Genomic DNA, 18,293 nt, shown 5'->3' on the forward strand with positions numbered 1-18,293 from the left:
AAAGTGGTGGGGGCATTAGATGCATTTCATTCTACAAGGAGTGAAAGACTGAAACATGGACCAGTGTCACTTCCCAACTTTACCTGGGGCTGGGCCAGGTCAGCAAATCAATAACTGTACAAAGTAAAATAAATTGACCTACTTAACTAAAGATGACATATAAAGTTTAGTTGATAATAACAGTCTACCAATATTATACTGAACACAGACTTTATATCTGACAGCCAAAGTTTAGTGATGCTAACATTTTCTTAAGTAAACAAACTTTCATTAGCTGGATATAAATATATAACTTTGTTTTAATAGTGGTCTCATTTACAGTAAAGATTTTTTTTTCCTTGTTAAGATTTCGAATTGCTTTATTGGTCATAACCACATAATGTGAAAGTGTAAGTCCTGGACTCAATCTTGATAGCACAGATACTGCATTAAAGTAAAGCTGTCATCCTGGATGAATAATGCAAATGGTTATGTTTTAAAATATGTCAGATTTTCTTAAATGAATCTTTTTTTTCTTTAAACTCTAATTAGTTAAGATAAGTGTTTTTCATTTGGCCTTAACTGTTTGTCACAAGAAGATAAGAGACAGCTAATGAAATAAATTGGAATGCTGCTATCATTAGGTAGAACTGGAATTAAATACTGTTGCATTTGGTTGAAGTTCTAACTGTTTGTTTGCTTTTTAATTTGGCATGGTTGCATGACATCATGAGAAAGAAAAGAGATTTACCAAAATTTGAATTGGCTAATACTTAGAATTATTTGGGTGAACCTAGGTATAATTGTTATGTAACTCTTCCCAAATATCTCTTCTTAAGAGAAGTTGTAAAGATTTTTTGAGTCATGAATATTGATGCCTTAAATTATGAATATTAAAAAGATATTGATTCTAAATACCAAAAAGAGATTATGTGAGTTATATTCTGTACCTCAACCTGGAAGTCCAGATGTTACAGAGAAGCCTCTCTCATTGAAATCTCTTAGAAATTTACTGTGTATATTTAACCCAATAGCTTTAGGCATTCAGAGATGAAATAGGTGAAATCAAAAGTATCATATCAGAATTAACATTAAACCATGTGTTATCCTCTTTGAGTTTTTGGAGTAATTTTAACACAGATAGTAACTTGATTTGAAATTTAAATGCACACATACATAGGTTTGCTAGTTGGAGGGTTGCCATGCCTGGGGGAGGGGAAGTGACATTTGGTGCAGTCAGTATATAACACGTGTAATGGTAAAAAAGTTGATTGGTTAAACTCGATAACTCTCTTTTTTTCTTTCTGCCTCTTCCTGTAGAGTAGTATAGCTGGGGTGGACGGGTTCTCCTCCGTCCTTCCTCCCCACCAGGAAGGCGTAGGTTGATACCATTTTTATTGTTCTGCTGGGGTGGGAAATAAGCCATATGCTTTAGAATTTGGAATGGCTACACCTAAGAGAAAATCGAAGCAGGCCTTCTTTCCCCCTTCCTACCAGACTTGGTCGGGGGTTATTCCTCTAAATGGTCTAGCTGACTTGGAGTTAGCTTAATGCTCTACTCTAGGGCAAAGAGATGGGACAGGGGAGGAAATGTCAAGGGCTTCAGAGGCACTTTGGGCTGAGCAAAGTGTGGAATGGAAAGCTTATGTCTGAAACCCACCCCGCCCCTGGATACCAGGCATAGGCAATGAGAATCAGAACCAGCTGCTGCTGCTGCTGCTGCTGTTTCCCGTTTCCAGGGTGAATTTTTCACAGCAGCTAATTCTAAAGGAAGGAAAAATCCCCAACCAGCGGGGAAGAAGATTCTATCACCCAACCCAACCTATATAACCTTTTTAGGCAGGATTTTCAGAGAAATCTGCATTCCAAAAGCAAGCGTTCATGATCCAAAAATACGGGACGGGAATCAGAGTAAAAAGCCTCTTTACACTCTGAGTGTTTGGAATGATCCGATGAGCATAGGAAGTGGCTGCCAAAGCTCTGGCGGCTCCTCGTGCTGCTGCCGCTGCCGCCGCCGCTGCCGCCGCCGCTGCCCTTCCTCGCAGAGGGCTGGACAGAGCTAGTCCTGGTTTCAGCACCCCAGGCGCTGGACAGCTCTCTGCACGCACGCCGCACCACCGCCTTCTTGCTTTTTCCAAATACTCGCTTTGCATTACTGGAGATGCATCTAAATTACGTCCTGTTCAACAACAAGTAGATTTTTTTTTTTTTCCTGTACGGGAATTACAGTAGACAATTCTCTTAATTAAACTTCATTTTCTTCTTTACGGATTTGGCTGTCAGGCGTATTTATCCCGATCTCCCCCCCGCCCCCACCCTTTGCAGGAACGAGTCTTTGGGAGCGTGGTCCACCCAGGGATGTAAAACTGTGCTTACCGATGCATCCCATACGAAATGCTTATGTGATCGTCTCTCTACCTTCGCCATTTTGGCTCAGCAACCTAGAGAAATAGTAAGTAACAAAGGGAAAACACGGCTTTAATGCAAAGACAGGGACATTGTGGCAAGTGTTTCTCCAGGGAACTGCATTTTAATGGGGAAATGGAAAATGTTACAGGGTGGCAAAATTGGGTTCGTCTCCTCCTTAGCTACCGTAGCTTGGTGAGATGAATTATAGTTGGTCTGCTGTAACTAAATTCTACTCAATTTTATGTTTTCTAACTTGAAATTTCTGAAGTATAGTTTTGAGGATATACTTCAATCATATTACTAATATGCTGCAAACTTTCAAATAAAAATAATTGCCAACTTAACCTTTATTTTAGAACCGGAAATCTGTACTGGGGAATTTTTGAGGATACTGTTGGTAGTAGAATGAAGACCCCAGACAGTACAGCCAAACACATTGCATATCTGCATTGAATATTTTCAGTACAGGTTTTCTGGGGGGTGTCCTTGGATATTTATTTTTAAAAAATCAAATGAAGTTTTCCTGAAAGCATGGACTGTCAAAAACTAAGATCATTCCTTAAAAGTGTATAGGTTTATAAAACTAGTTTCTGAAATAGAAAGTGTATAAACTGCCTAAAAGAAAAAGAATATCCTCATCAAATGTATTTTGAAAATTATTTCAAAAGCTGAAATACTGAAAAATAATTAAGATAACTGTGACTTTCTGTTTAAATTTGGCCTAAATATACATCACTCTTCTTATTTTGATGACTAAAAATAAAAATACCTAATATAATATAATGTGCATATCTAAGGTTTGGAACACTTTTGATCTTAAAGTGAATTTCTTCCAACTTCCAATATTAAAAATATAAAAAACAACAGATTTAATTAGTATCATGTTAGTGTCTATGAAAGAAACCTCTCATATTGTGACTGCTTGTAATCTTGATCTATGTTTTAAAAGATATTAGGCTTATTTTTCAAGGTCATGTATTAGGGACTGATAATGGCATCGTTAAAAATCATCTCTGCATATTTTATTCGTAGAAAAAATCACTGAATGTATTCTAAGATCTTCCATTTAAAATTAATTTTCTTCTATATCCTTAGAGACCAAGCAAGTGAAATTAAATGAGAGAATACTTGACTTAGAACAAAGTTGTCAAAAGTCAGAAAGTTTAAAATTTTTTCAATATTTGAGTACCAGATTCAGGTCACACAATGAGTTATAAATGGGAGGATCAAAATCATTTATACCAAAAAACATATTGTGAAATAACTGAACTATAGTTAGTTGAAGAAAAGTGAATGCTGATTCAAATTTTAGCTGGAAAAATTTAACATGTGATTGTTGCTCAAGTTGTAGTTTTAGTTATTTAATTTAGAAAGACATAAGTGGATTATAAGTCATTATCAAGGGTTTAAAACTTTAAGGCCTTTTTAATACACGATTGGGGGCAGGGGGTGGGGGGCTAGCATTAGTCATTTTAGAGAATGGTAATACATGAAGAGAGTGGTTACTGGTTAATTATCTGGTAACTATAACAAATATCTTGGCTGTTTTTGAGTATTAAGATAGTTTTGCTGAGTTTAGAACTTATCTTAATTTATTTAAAAATTCTTTTTGTTGTTGATTAACTTGCAGATCATGGAGTCCTCTGGTACACCTTCAGTTACCTTAATAGTTGGCAGTGGCCTTTCTTGTTTGGCCTTGATCACCCTAGCAGTTGTCTATGCAGCATTATGGAGGTATGTAATCAATTAATGCATATGAAATGCAATGCTTTGTTTGTCAGAATTAAATTAGGAAATATGGTAACCATTATTATGTCCCCTTTTCTTAATTCACTGGAAAAGTATTTTTAGTACAGAGTTATAGTTGCTGTCATTGAGCTATAATGAGCACAGTAATAATAATAATAAATGAACATTTACCTCATTTTCTGGTCTGTATTTTCCTATGATGAGAAAATAAAACTCACATACTTTTCTTCCCAATTCAAATGTTGGTAGTCTTCAACAAGTTGCTTAACCCCAAGCACAGTATTCTTATACCCCAAGTTCGGTCTATGTGTGATTTCTATAATATTTATCCAAATTGTTGTTAAGCTTGAGTGTTTGATACAGTCAAATTAATTAGCCTTTTATATAACTATGGTCTCTCTATAAATTCTTAAGTTTTAAACACATGCTTTCAGTATGTCCCAGACAACAGGTAAAATCTTCTATATTAGTGCACTAACATAATACTTCAGTGCTCTGAAAAAGCCTTTGGTTGAATATTTTCAATAAGTCAGAGTTTGACAAATTGATTAAGAGAAGTCAGAAAATACATAAACAAGGTTAAGCAGTTGAAAAAAATTGTGCAATATTTTAAATTACATCTGCTTGATATGAAAATTTAGTATTTCTCCAAGATTTCTTTTTCTGTTAAAATTAGGCCTATGAAGTTTGTTATGTCTACTCATATAATAAACTGTACCTAATTAGTACATAACCAAATTTTAAACTTCCAATAGATTTTTAAATGTTAAACATTTTTTATTAATTTTGATTATTTTAAAATGTTCGAAAAAGTTACTGTATTAGTAAATAGATAATTCTGTGTTATTTCCTGAAATATTGCAATATTAAAATTGCAAAAGTAGCCAGCCTAGGATTTTACTTATCTTTTAAGATAAAAAAAAAAATTTAATTGAAAAGTTAATTACAATTTAATAAGAAAAGGTCATTTTATTTAACATAAAAAGAATCCTTGTTCTCCATTATGTGTTTTACTTTTTTGCAGACAAAAATTAATTGTCCAGGATATTAAATTGTCAAAGATATTAAAATTTTCATTCTTTATGTAAAAATAAAATATGTACACATTCTGAGCCCATTGGCACAGGTACACATAATAGAGGTTCTGTCTTCCTGCAAAGGAATCATCTGGTAGTAAAACACTGACAAAGTGTGACACTGATAAAATATGACCAGTCCCATGAAATGAAGGAAATGCTTGGTCTAAGCATGGCATTGTAGACAACAGAACCCAGGGTTCAGGGGTCAGTCAAGCAGGCAATGTTCTGGTAATAATAGAGCAAGTTGGACAAAGTCTGGGAAGAGGACAACTTTCTCTCCCACAGTTGTCTGAATGGCACTTCTAGGCAAATGAGTCATTGTTTAAGGGCCAGGATACCAGGTCATTATAATAGCATCATAATTTATACTCACTGATATATTTAGAACTAAGTTTCTACTTCTCAGCACTTAGAGTTCAAGCACAAATTCCACCTTCTCTTCACCCTCAATACATATAACTAACACTAGCACAAACACTGCCAATATAAATGATAAGTAAAATTCATCAAAGAAGTACAGGATTGATTAATTCATTACAAAGTTTTTTTAATCCAGAAAATCCAGGAAAATCACCTATTACAATAGTTTCCTAAGAATTACCAAGACACCTGAAAGGATCTATCAAAACTTGACATGAAACTGAGAAGTATGGAACAAAGGGCCTAGAAACAACATTAATTTTGATTCCTTGCAGTTGGTAACCATCAATTCATTGTCCACAAGTAGAAGAGCTGAAGTAATATGAATAGTTTGATAGAAGTTTTAAGACTCCTAAATGATTATGTGAATTTTGTAGCATGACAAATTCAGTTCATTTTATTTTTATTTTTTTTATTTTTAAGTATATTTTATTGATTATGTTGTTACAGTAGTCCCAATTTCTTTTCCCTTTGCTCCCCTCTTCCCAGTACCCCACTTCCCTCCAGTAATCCCACCCCCCTTAGTTCATGTCCATGGGTCATGCATATAAGTTCTTTGGCTTCACTCTTTCCTATATTATTAATTTCCCTCTGTCTATTTTGTACCAACTAATTATGCTTCTTAATCCCTGCACTATTTCCACATTTCCTCCCTTTTGCCCTCCCAGCTGATAACCCTCCACATGATCCCAATGCCTATGATTCTGTTCCTATTCTGGTTTGCTTAGTTGGATTTTGTTTGTATTTTTTAGATTCAGTTGTTGATAGTTGTGAGCAGTGCATTTTATAAATACTAAATTTGCCTTGTAACATTATGATATGGTAATCATGTTAGGATCCTGCTGCCTTTTTAAATTTAAAAAGTTTAATTTTTTAGTCTGTAAGGACTTGTAAAAATGTACGGACATCATAATTATTTATATATATAATATAGTATTTTTAAATGTGTTGGTTTTCCATGTAGTTCATTAGAAATGTTCATCAAAAAGTTAATACACTAAGATATAATCTTTCCATATATAGATATATTCTGTAGAGTTATTACATGAAAGAGCAATCCATGTATTGAAATGATGCATTCACAAATTTTGTTTAAAATATTGGACATGTATATTAAAAAGTGTTGCAAGTTGAGACATTTGTCCCAATTTTTAAGGCAATAATGTGACTCGGTATCAATGAAAATGGAAACATCTAAAAACATTTCAGGTGTCAGTCTCAGTCTTTTATTACCACAATTTTCCTAGTTGCAGGGCAAATGATATCCCTAAAACCCTTTTAATAATGTCATCTCTGTGCTGCTTCTGTCATGGAAGCCATTAACATCATATCAAGGGTCAATTCTGTGCAGCCCTTAAACTTTTTGTTTGTTACACACACACACACACACACAACCTTCTTAATATTTGATGATGTTTTCAGCATCCCAGTTTGCAGCTTATTATATTTTTAGATACTGATAATGACAGGCACAAGGTTAAGCAACTCTTACACAATTGACCTTGGTTAACCCTATTTGGCTTGTTTTGTGGAAAAAGAAAATGTTTTTAATACAAAAATTTCTTTTTGTGTTTTATTGTTACTCTGGTTTTGGTTCTGAAACGTGTGATGGAATGTGAGGCTTCTGCCTAAATATTCCTCAAAGACAGAAAGAGAGATTTTATTTTCCAAAGAGTTCCCCCATATCTCTGGCACTGCCATCTAACACCATACAGGAAAGTCCATACCTGCTGTGGAAACTGATTTCATGTTTTAATACAAACTGAACAGTTTCAAACACATAGCAAGTACAAGTGTGTCTTTTTGTTACTGTCACTCAGCGATTTACTACAAGGTACAGTAAAGCAAAATAGCTGTTACCCTTTCAGAGTAAACAGCTGGTAGAACATTTGATTCTAAGCAGTTTTCTCCATGGCTTACAATCTTGATGCACTTACAAATTATATAACAGACTGTCTACAGCACTTCTTCATAAGGGTAAAATATGGCAGATGCCATGTAATTTTCCAGACTAATGATGAGTTATTGTTTCTAGATTTGATTAGTTTTTAGAGATAAAGCTTCAGTTTTGGGGTTTTTTTGTTTGTTTGGTATTTTTATTTTTTGTAACAGTTATTTAGGAAAAATAAAATATACGGAGTAGCAGCCTGACTACATAAAAATACTTGAATGGATAAAGTATCCATGGTTTCATGAAAGTAACGAATGGCATACTCTACAAACAAGGGGGACTTCAGAATATGTGGTTTTTCTTTTGGTTCTCAGAGTTTTTATTGGTTGACTTATATGATAATACTTAATATATTATATACATATATGTGTAAAGGTAATTATGCTAGTTAATATATTTGCAAGAAATTGTACATTTCTAGTAAAAAAAAAATTATACTGACAACAGTTGTGCAACTTAGGCCCTATCAGAAATGTCATGTCCACACTGATTTCTAAAGAAAAATTAAGTTCTAACGGACCCTAGGTCAAACCATGCAAGTATAAAATTGAGTCTCTAAGAATAATCTTTATTTAAAAGACAACATTTTAAATGTTTTTTCCTTTGTAAAGGCTGTATTTTAGTGTTTCTTTTTCTGGATGAATTCCACCAAGTTACATACTATAAGACTCTTTATCTTTCTGTTGAATTTTAAAGTTGGGTACTCTTTCTCTCTCTGGCTAGGTACATACGCTCTGAGAGGTCCATAATTCTAATTAACTTCTGCCTGTCCATCATCTCATCCAACATCCTCATACTGGTTGGACAGACTCAGACTCACAATAAGGTATGACTGGTAGTTATTCTGATTCTCTTTGTGTGTTTATGGTTGGACAGAAAGTTGGTTATTGATAATCTAAACATTTATCCTAGATACAATAGAGACCAACTGACAAAATTATTTTTTAAAATTATTTCTGGATAAAAATGTTATCTATTCCAGACCACATATACATTCCCTTGGCTGAATTTCTTGGGGCTTGAGAGGCTGTTTATAATAGTAAAATATGTGTTTGTTAAACATTATATGAAAGCTTTATGAGTTAAAGTGTTAGAACATCAAAGGCACAAATGTTGACTTAATCATAATAGGATTGTCCGTGTTTTGGTCTAATTTATTCACATACTGATTCCTAAAAGTCAACTACAAATTGCTTACAAGTATAACATAGATCTGAAAATCTACCCCAAAATTGTCTATTGGCAATAACCAGACAGTATCAGATGAAAGCAACTCTAGGTTTTATGCCTTTCAAAAAGTTTTACTTAACCACCATTGCAGTTCTTTAAATGCATAGTTGCTTTTAGCAGAATGTAAAAGTATGGGTCCTGTTTATAAGAATTGACTTGAGTTGAATGACTAGGTTTGTTCCAGAAATGACTGACAGCTCTCCTTACTAAACTATTCTGAAATGCATTACAAGAAACCCATAATAGTAATCTTAATTTATCCCTACCTCAAAGGAATTCTGGTAAACACTGCTTTAATAATGTGTTGGTCAATTCAGGCCTGTTTTTTTCTCAAAAAAAATGTTTTTTTTATTTTTATTTTTAAATACTAAAGCCAATAATAGAACATTTTCCCCATAAGCTATCATTAAAAAAATAATTCAAATGTACTTTCCACTGGTTCTTTTGATATAGTAGATACTTGTAGGACATGCATAGTTAAAGTTTTTTTCCACCAAAGCCTCTCTTCCTGTAATTGTTTACTATGCACTCCTGAGTTATGCTCCTCATTAGAATATGATCATCAGCAGGAAATATGCTTTTAAAACTGCTTCATGCTCTGTGACAAAGTTTTTACGAGTTCTGAGCCAAATGATAAAATAGAATTTTCCACAAGGTTTGCTACATGTTACAGTGTTCATTGTCTGAATTATTGTTGTCCAACAGAAATAGAATGTAAGTCACAAATGTAGGCCACGTATATAATCATAAAATCTTAGTAGACATATTAACAAAGTAAAAAATGTGAAATTAATTTTAGTAGTACACCAGGCCCTCAAATAATGTCATTGTGTTCAGTGTCATTACTGTATAACATGGATGAGATGCTGTAGGAATTTAACTCATTTATATCAATTAGCCTATGGTACAATTGGGTTTCTTTATACATTGTTTTACTCAGTCACAGAACCAACTGATGATGTTAAATGAGGACTGACTGTATGTTATAGTTAACTCAATAAGTCCAAAAGATGACCTTTTAACACATAATTACTATTTTTAAATGTTAATGCAATGTTTTACAATATTTTTATTAAGTCTTAAGAATCTGGGTGTAATTTATACTGACTATATATCCCAATTCAGGGTAGGCTCATTTCATTTGCTCAATGAATATCATCTTGTGGAGGTCTAAATACTAATAATATTCAGAAACTAAGTAGTCTCAAGAAATTACATTCATCTTGCCCATTTGGCTGTCTCAGGTTTCCAGTATTCCTGTTTTATATGAAAATTATGTAAATATTAGGAACATAAAAGGCAAGATAAGACAAATCTAGTTTTACTTTCCATTTCTTATTATAAAGAACAGTTGGTAAGGACTTAGTTAAAAATAAAAAGTGTGATGTCGTTCGGGTTTTCCCCAAGTAATCAATTGCAGAATGGTTTCCACCTGGTTTGGGGGACTATAGTGGTTCTATTCCAGATAGACTATTCTAATTCCTGCTACTGCAGTTATTGATGTTTGTGGGAAGAAGCAAGTGGTAGGTGATAGTGGTCATAAACAAAATAAGAAATTATTGGTTTTCTCTTATGCTATATTAATTTTGTTTTACTGGCTCTGAATAGATGATCTTGCAAGCCTAGGACAATTCACTATAGAGTGACTAGGAGGGAAAAATGTAAAACACTGGGGTTTTATTCTTAGTTATGCTTAAAAATTAATCAAGTTTCCAAGGGAAATAATCATTTAGTTTACTGTGAAATATGCGCTGAATGGAATTAAGTTGACCCTACTTTATTTTAAATATATGTGAAATAGGAATACATGAAAAACTATAACTGCTTGACTATGTTTAGTATTAATGATTTCTCAGGAAAAAAAAAGAAAAATTTCAAAATGTATCATCTGTATTTCTCTGTATAAAGTTCATGGAAGGGTTTTAAAAATGTAAACTTGATCGGTGGCTACAGTATTTTATCTAGGTTTGTGTAGGGCCTTGTTGCTGCTGTGGGCACTTTGTAATTGATCAGATTCCTATATGTGACTTTTCTGGTAAGTTTTATTGATGCTTTAGTATTCCCCACTTGGAAAAATAGAAACATCTGAGAGAGCTTTTTGATGAACAAGTTATTTGGAACTGCCTCTTAGAGTTGTCATGGCTAGTTTGTGTGAAAACTGGTATTTGATACTGATATCCAGAGTAGTTTTAAAGTGTCATACTGGGATCTTTCTCTGAATTGCTTGTGGAAAGGTAATTGACTTGATTATCTCACTACAGAGTATCCCTGCTTTCTTTTGAGTTGAGATAGAAAGAAGCTGAAATAATCCATTGTTAAAACTATGATATATTCAAAACTTTAAGCTATAGATTCAATCATTGCCAGCAAAGTAAAGAATCAAATGTGATTTCTTATCTCTCTTATTAAAATGCAGTTATAAAATTTATTTATAACTCCCTTTATTATGTTTTAAGCTTTCTTATAAAGTGTCATTGCCCTTTGATCTTTGTGCATTTATAATTTTGACCAATATATTCATGTACCACTCAAATATTGTTTATTTGTGAAGTTTCCTTTGTACCTTAAGATATGAGTATTTTTCATTGAGCCTGATAGTACTGTTTTGCAGAAAGTGACAATCATTTTGGAAACATAGATTCATAGAATAGTTTTTTTAATCACAAAAATATGTTTGATTCTTTCTAAAATATTTTGAGGTGATTTATTTTATTAAACATTTCATAGCATTCTTTATAACTTATGAAAGCCAAATTTGGCAACACTTAGTTTTTTCTTGTTGTTGTTTTTGTTGGCTCTTTTTGGGGGGCAGATAACGCTGGCCACCCAACAACTTTGAGGTGTTCTGAAGACAGTCTCACTACAAGGTTATAATGAAAGCAAGTCAAGTCCAGATTCTATCACATAGTCAGATATTTAGTTATTGGATAAATACTTATTAGCTAATCAGGAGCAAAACCTGTTCTGTAAACATAATGAAATTCTAGGTCTTTCTCATTTTAGGTATTTTGATCACACTTGTACACAACATACTCTTAAGGTGTTTGTAGCAAGACTCTCAAAGCAGAATTCTGTGCCCTTCAATCAGCATGGTTCAATCAGAATCTTCCTAGTTCAATAGAGCTGTGGGCCCCATCTCTGAGAAGTACAGGATATAGGCCTCAATGGTATCTTTCATACAGTTCATTCAGGAGTAAGAAGTGTTCGACGGTATTAGCTAATTTACACAGCCTCAATGCTTTATTTTTACCAAAAGGAGCCCATGACTACATTCACCATATGATTAATCAGGCACTAGTTCATCATCTTTTACATTCAATTTGATATTGAGTACAGTGTTGATTGTGAATAGATTTGCCTAGGTCAAAAAGACTTGCAGTTGCCACCAGTGGGGTGTGGCATTTTCAAATATAATGTCTGCTGACCATCCTGTGCATTTGTGGGCAACTAGAATTAAAGGTTAAACTAACTAGCACATATACAGTATCATAATGAGAATATTCAAGTATTATAAAATAAATTACAAACAGCCTAAAAATGTTAAACATTTTGAAAAAAATACCCAAATATGAGAGGACAAAGTTAGACACTAACTTTAGTCCCAAGAGACCTAGCAAAGTCCTCATTGACAGATCAAGAAAAGCTTTCCACATTGTTTTGGGTCCACAGACACTTTCTTAGCACTATTTAGGAGAAATTTATTTTATGGTTCTTTACGTTTGTATTGAATTACACAATGGGATATGTTTTTCAGTCTTGCAAAAATTAAAAATATTCTCTGTTGGATCACTTTTTAAATACTTTACAAAGTTTTCTTAATCTTGTACTCATTTACCATTTCTAAAGTGTTATATTTTTGTTATTTATAAATACAGATAGTAATGATGGGCCAAACTAGAAGGCTATCTGTGGTCATTGTAATGGAAAATGTTTTTGTGTTGATAGAAGCGTGTTTTTTAAAAATAAAATCTTGAATTTAAATACCGTGAACTGGATAAAACACTCAGTAATTCATCTATTTCCCCCATGACTTTCTTTTGCTAGAAACCCATATTTTTCACACATTACTTACATGTCTAGCATCTGAATGTGTATGTGTTGAAGTTCGGAGAAGGAATATTGAGTATGTGTTTTCAGCTCTCCATACTGTTTCTCCTGATACCTGGTGACACAGTCTGCCCCTCCTCTTGGAAATTAGTGGTTCTCATGCTTCCCTGGTGACATGTATTGAGTATCTTTCAGGTGGTGATGGTTAATATCAGACACTCTAAGCCAGATAGACCTAAGCACAGTACATCTACCTCTTGCTTTCTAGTTGTATGACCTTGAGCATGATCCTCAGCCTCTCTAGACCTTAACTTCTTCTGAGTATCTCCCTTAGAGTGTTGTTGTCAAGGTTACATTACCTACTACATATGGAGCACATGGTAAGTGCTCCTTGAACAGTAGCTGTGATTATGGCGATGGTGATAATGATGACCCCCACATGTACATCTAATTCTATACTTCTGTTCTGAACTTCAGAGTTCCTTGTGTCTGATTTTCTGCTTATCACTAAATTCACCCTTCATATACCTGCCCCACACTCCGATATATTCTATATAAATTGAATGTATTTTCTATAGTCTCCAACCCAGTTACAAAAGCTGGAACTCTGAGTTATCCTTGATTCCTTCCTCTCCCTCATGTAGTAAATCTAATAAGTCATCCACCTATGCCAGTTGTACCCTCACATATTTCTCAAATTCAGCTTTTGGCTTTTACCAATTGCTAATAACTGTCTTCACTAATCTAGCACTTCCAGCATCATTAAACCCACTCTACCTTGTAGCCCAAGTGATGGACCTTAAATTTAAATCAGACCACTCCACTTCCCTCTGCAAACATGCATTTTTAAAATTTATACTATTACAGTTGCCACTCTTTCTCCCTTTCCCCGCCTTCAGTGCCTTAGGAGATATATCAGCAAAAAGATTTCTATGTTGAATATCTGAGATTTTACTACCTATTTTTATTCTAGGATTTTTATGGATTTGCGATTTACATTGAAGTCTTTTATTCATTTTGAGTTTATTTTTATGTATGGTGTAAGTTGGTGCTCTAGTTTCTTTTTTTTTTTTTTTTTCTTTGCATGCACCAGTCCAGTTTTCTCAACATCACTTATTAAAGAGACCGTCTTTGCTCCATTGTATGCTCTTGTGACCTTTGTCAAATATCAATTGCTCATACAAGTGTGGATTTATTTTTGGGCTGTCTGTTCTGTTCCATTGATCAGAGATCAATGTCTGTTCTTGTGCCAGTACTAGGCTATTTTTATTACAGTGGCCTTATAGTATAGTTTGATATCAGGAGTTGTGATATGTGCAGCTTTGTTCTTCTGTAAGATTGCTGAAGCTATTTGGAGTCTTCTTTGATTCCATGTACATTTGGGGGATATTTGTTCTAGTTGCGTGAAGTATGTCATTGTCATTTAAATAGGAATTACATTGACTATAGATATTGCTTTGGGTAGAATGGCCATTTTAATAATGTTAATTCTCTCAATCCATGAACATGGTATATGCTTACACTTATTTGTATCTTCCTCACTTTCTTTTTATAGTGGCCTCTAGTTTTCCAAGTACACATTAAATTTATTCCTAGGTATGTTATTTTTATTGTTGCAATAGTAAATGGACTCATTTTCTTGTTTTCTCTGATAGCTCATTATTGGTGTATAAAAATGCCATCAATTTCTGGATATTAATTTTGTATCCTGCTACTTTGATGAATTCATTCATCAGGTCTAATAGTTTTTGGTGGAATCTTTAGTATTTTCTATGTACAAATATTATGTTATCTGGGAATAATGACAGCTTTACTTCCTCATTTCCAGTTCGGATGCCTTTTATTTCTTCTTCTTGTCTGATCACTGTGGCTATGACTCCCAGAACTATGTTGAATAAGAGTAGTGAAAGCAGACATCCCTGTCTTGTTCCTGATCTTAATGGAAACACTTTTAGTTTTTCCCAGTAAGAATGATGTTAGCTATAGATTTTTCATATATGAGCTTTAATATGTTGAGGTATGAGTCCTCTATTCCCACTCTGCTAAGTGTTTTTATTATAAATGAGGGCTGGATTTATCAAATGCTTTTTCTGCATCTATTGATATGCTCATGTGATTTTTGTCTTTCACTTTGTTTATGTGATAAATCACATTTATTAATTTATGAATATTGTACCAACCTTCTATCCCTGGGATAAATTCCTCTTGATCATGGTATATAACCTTTTTGATATATTGCTGGATCCAGTTTGCTAATATTTTGTTGAGAATTTTAGCATCTATGTTCATCGGGGATATTGGCCTATAATTTTCTTCTTTGTAGTGTTTCACATTGTTTTGGAATTAAGATAACACTGGCCTCATAGAGTTTGGAAATCTTCCCACCTCTTGAATTTTTTGGAATAGTTTCAGAAAGATAGGTCATAGTTCTTCTTTGAATATTGGTAAAATTCTCCTGTGAAGCCATCTGGTCAAGGGCTTTCATGTGCCAGTAGTTTTCTAATTACTGCTTCAATTTCATTCATTGTTATCAGTCTATTCAGGTTTTCTGCTTCTTCCTGTTTCAGTTTGGGGAGATTGTATCTTTCTAGAAATTTATCCATTTTACCCAGGTTGACTTTTTTTTTTTTTTTTTTTTTGGCATACAGTTGTTCATAGTAATTTCTTATACCTTGTATTTCTGTGATATCAGTTGTTATTTAACCTCTTTTATTTCTGGCTTTATTTATTTGGGTTCTCTCCCTCCTTTTTCTGATAAGTCTGGTTAAAGGCTCACCAGTTTTGTTTATCTTTTCAAAGAACTGGCTCATAGATTTATTGATCTTCTGAATTGTTTTTTAGTCTCTATGTCATGGATTTCCACTCTGATCTTGATTATTTCCCTCCTTATAGTTGCTCTGGGCTTTGCTTGTTGTTGTTTTTCTATTTATTTTAGGAGTAATGTTATATTGTTTATTTGAGATTTTTCTTACTTCTTGAGATAGGCTTGTAGTGCTATGAACTGCCCTCTCAGATCTGCCTTCACTGTATCCCATAGATTTTGCATTGTTAAGTGTTCATTTTTATTTTTTTTCCAGGAATTTTTTATCTCCTCTTTGATCTCATGGATTACTCATTTATTGCTTAATAACATTCTATCTAACTTCCAGGTATTTGAATGTTTTTGACTCTTTATTGAGGATGATTTCTAATTTTATGCCATTGTGATCTTTAAAAATGCTTTACATGACTTCAATTTTCTTGAATCTGTGGAGGCTTGTTTTATGTCCTAACATGTGGTGTCTATTTTTGAGAATAATCCATGTGCACTTGAAAAGAATGTATATACTTCTTTGGGGTGAAATGTTCTGTAAATATCAATTAAATCCATTCGATCTAGTGTGTCATTAAATCCATTACATCCTTATTGATTTGTTGTCTGAAAGATCAGTCCTTTGTTGACAGCGGGGTTTTAAAATCACCTATTATGGCAGTATCATTGTTGGTATCTTCCTTAAAGTCCCCTGAGATATTTTTTATGTATTTAAGTGCTCTTGTTTTTACATGTGTTGTGCCCTTTCTTTGGAGTGATCCATTTAAAATTATTTAATGACCATCTTTATTTTTCTTTATGGCCTCTGTTTTGAAGTCTATGTTGTCAGATATACGTATCGGTATACCCACTTTTATTTCATTTCCATATGCTTGAAATGTTTTCCTCCATCCCTTTCCTCTCAGTCTGTGGAAATCTTTTGCTCTGAGGTAGGTCTCTTGTAGCAGCATATATATGGGTTGTGCTTTCTAATTCACTTGGCTACTCTATGTCTTTTGATTGGAACATTTAACCCATTTACCTTTAAGGTTATCATAGATAGGTGTTTATTGCCATATTTTATATTGTACCTATGTTTTTTTCTCTCTATATATATATATTTCTTCTTTTTACAGAACGTCCTTTAATTTTCCTGCAATTCTGGTTTGGTGGTAAGGACCTCCTTTAACCTTACTTTGTCTGGGAAGATCTTTATTTGGCCTTCAATTTTAAATGAGAGCCTTGCTGGGTAGAGCAATCTAGGCTGTATGTTCTTAGCTTTCATTACTCTGAATATTTCCTGCAAGCATGTATTGTTGTCTCACTTCCTGTATAAGTGATTTTCAAGGTGTCTCAGATACAAGCAGTGAAAAATGTTTTCTTTATCAAACTTTCTATTCACTGATTTGTTTGCATTAATATACTGGGACTCAAGAATAACTTTTATGCAGAAAGAGTTCTGTAGCTTAAAAAATTTGAGAAGCCTTGAGCATGACTCATGCTGACCTCTCCATTTTCATTCTCTTGTACTAACTTTTGTTTATCGTGCCAGCAACACCAAACTTCTTAGAGTTCATCAAAACCATCCAATAGCTCTTTGTTTCTTGCCACTGTTCAGCTGGGAGCACTGCTACTCTCCTTCACCCTACCTGATTTCACAGATTCTTTCATCTCTCTTGTATTCACTCTCTGACACTTAGCTCAGTCCTTTCCTCCACCTATAGAAGCGCTCTTCTTTTTTCCCCCTTATACATACACCATCTCTGGGGATCCAGTGCATACCTACAATCTTGTATTATATTACGTATTCCCAAACAGACTATAATTTCTAGGGCAGGGCTAGGTTCTATTCATTCTTAAATTTGTTACCAACATACAGTCTGAGTATAGTAAGTATATAATAAATATGTATTGAAGGAATGAGTAAATGCATTTATTTAAACTAATCATTTGGAGCTACTAGCTATAGTTAGTTTTACAAGGATTAGAGTTCCCCACTCTGACAAAATATAAGCCAATATGGTGATAAAGAAAATTTTTCTGGGGCCTGGTTTCAGCTCTTAGTGATTGATGGCATGCTTTAAATGTGATCTGGTTCCTGGGTTTTACTTAAAGAGACTTTGAAACCCAACAAATGTGGATTATTTCATTTGATAAGTCATGTAAAATAATGTTCATAACCTTCAGAAAATGTGCTTGCTCATTATTTCTCTCATAGAAGGCATTTCCTTCTAATAATGTCCCAAATGCATGTTTATTATATCTCAGAAGTGTGTATGATCCTAATGGCTAAAGCCAAAGCCTCCTGTTTAGATTTATTAAAATCTAATTCATCAACTTGTTATGATGTGTGTAAAAGGATTTGAATGTAATAAGCTTATGTGTGACTCACTGAATACAGTTTGAGGTATCTTACTAACTCTGTCAGTGGTCTTCTGGGTTCCAGAACCTTTATCAAAGCAAGGAACAGAATGGTTTGTCAGTTTCTTTCCAGGCTCCTGACAATGAAGGATTATTTTGTCTTGTTGTTATGGAGTGAACAGCATGAGAGACAGTGGGACTGGAGAGACTTCTGGCCCGCTTTATCCTTCTTGTCCCCAGATTATACACTTTCAGTTTTGCATAATAGGAACCAAAG

At 33.8% G+C, this 18,293-nt stretch overlaps 1 protein-coding gene across 1 annotated transcript in view; it reads left to right on the plus strand.

Moving 5' to 3' along the window:
• ADGRB3 (adhesion G protein-coupled receptor B3) overlaps window positions 1-18,293 on the plus strand; it is a 709,724-nt gene that overhangs the window by 544,265 nt on the left and 147,166 nt on the right. Inside the window, exons 16-18 of the mRNA XM_090282641.1 lie at window positions 2,305-2,431; window positions 4,019-4,122; window positions 8,311-8,413. Coding sequence (XP_090138767.1) covers window positions 2,305-2,431; window positions 4,019-4,122; window positions 8,311-8,413 — 334 coding nt within the window. The remainder of the gene's footprint in view (window positions 1-2,304; window positions 2,432-4,018; window positions 4,123-8,310; window positions 8,414-18,293) is intronic.

Source organism: Furipterus horrens, unplaced genomic scaffold (assembly GCF_987537825.1).
Source record: "Furipterus horrens unplaced genomic scaffold, mFurHor1.1.pri manual_scaffold_6, whole genome shotgun sequence".
Lineage (NCBI taxonomy): Eukaryota > Metazoa > Chordata > Mammalia > Chiroptera > Furipteridae > Furipterus > Furipterus horrens.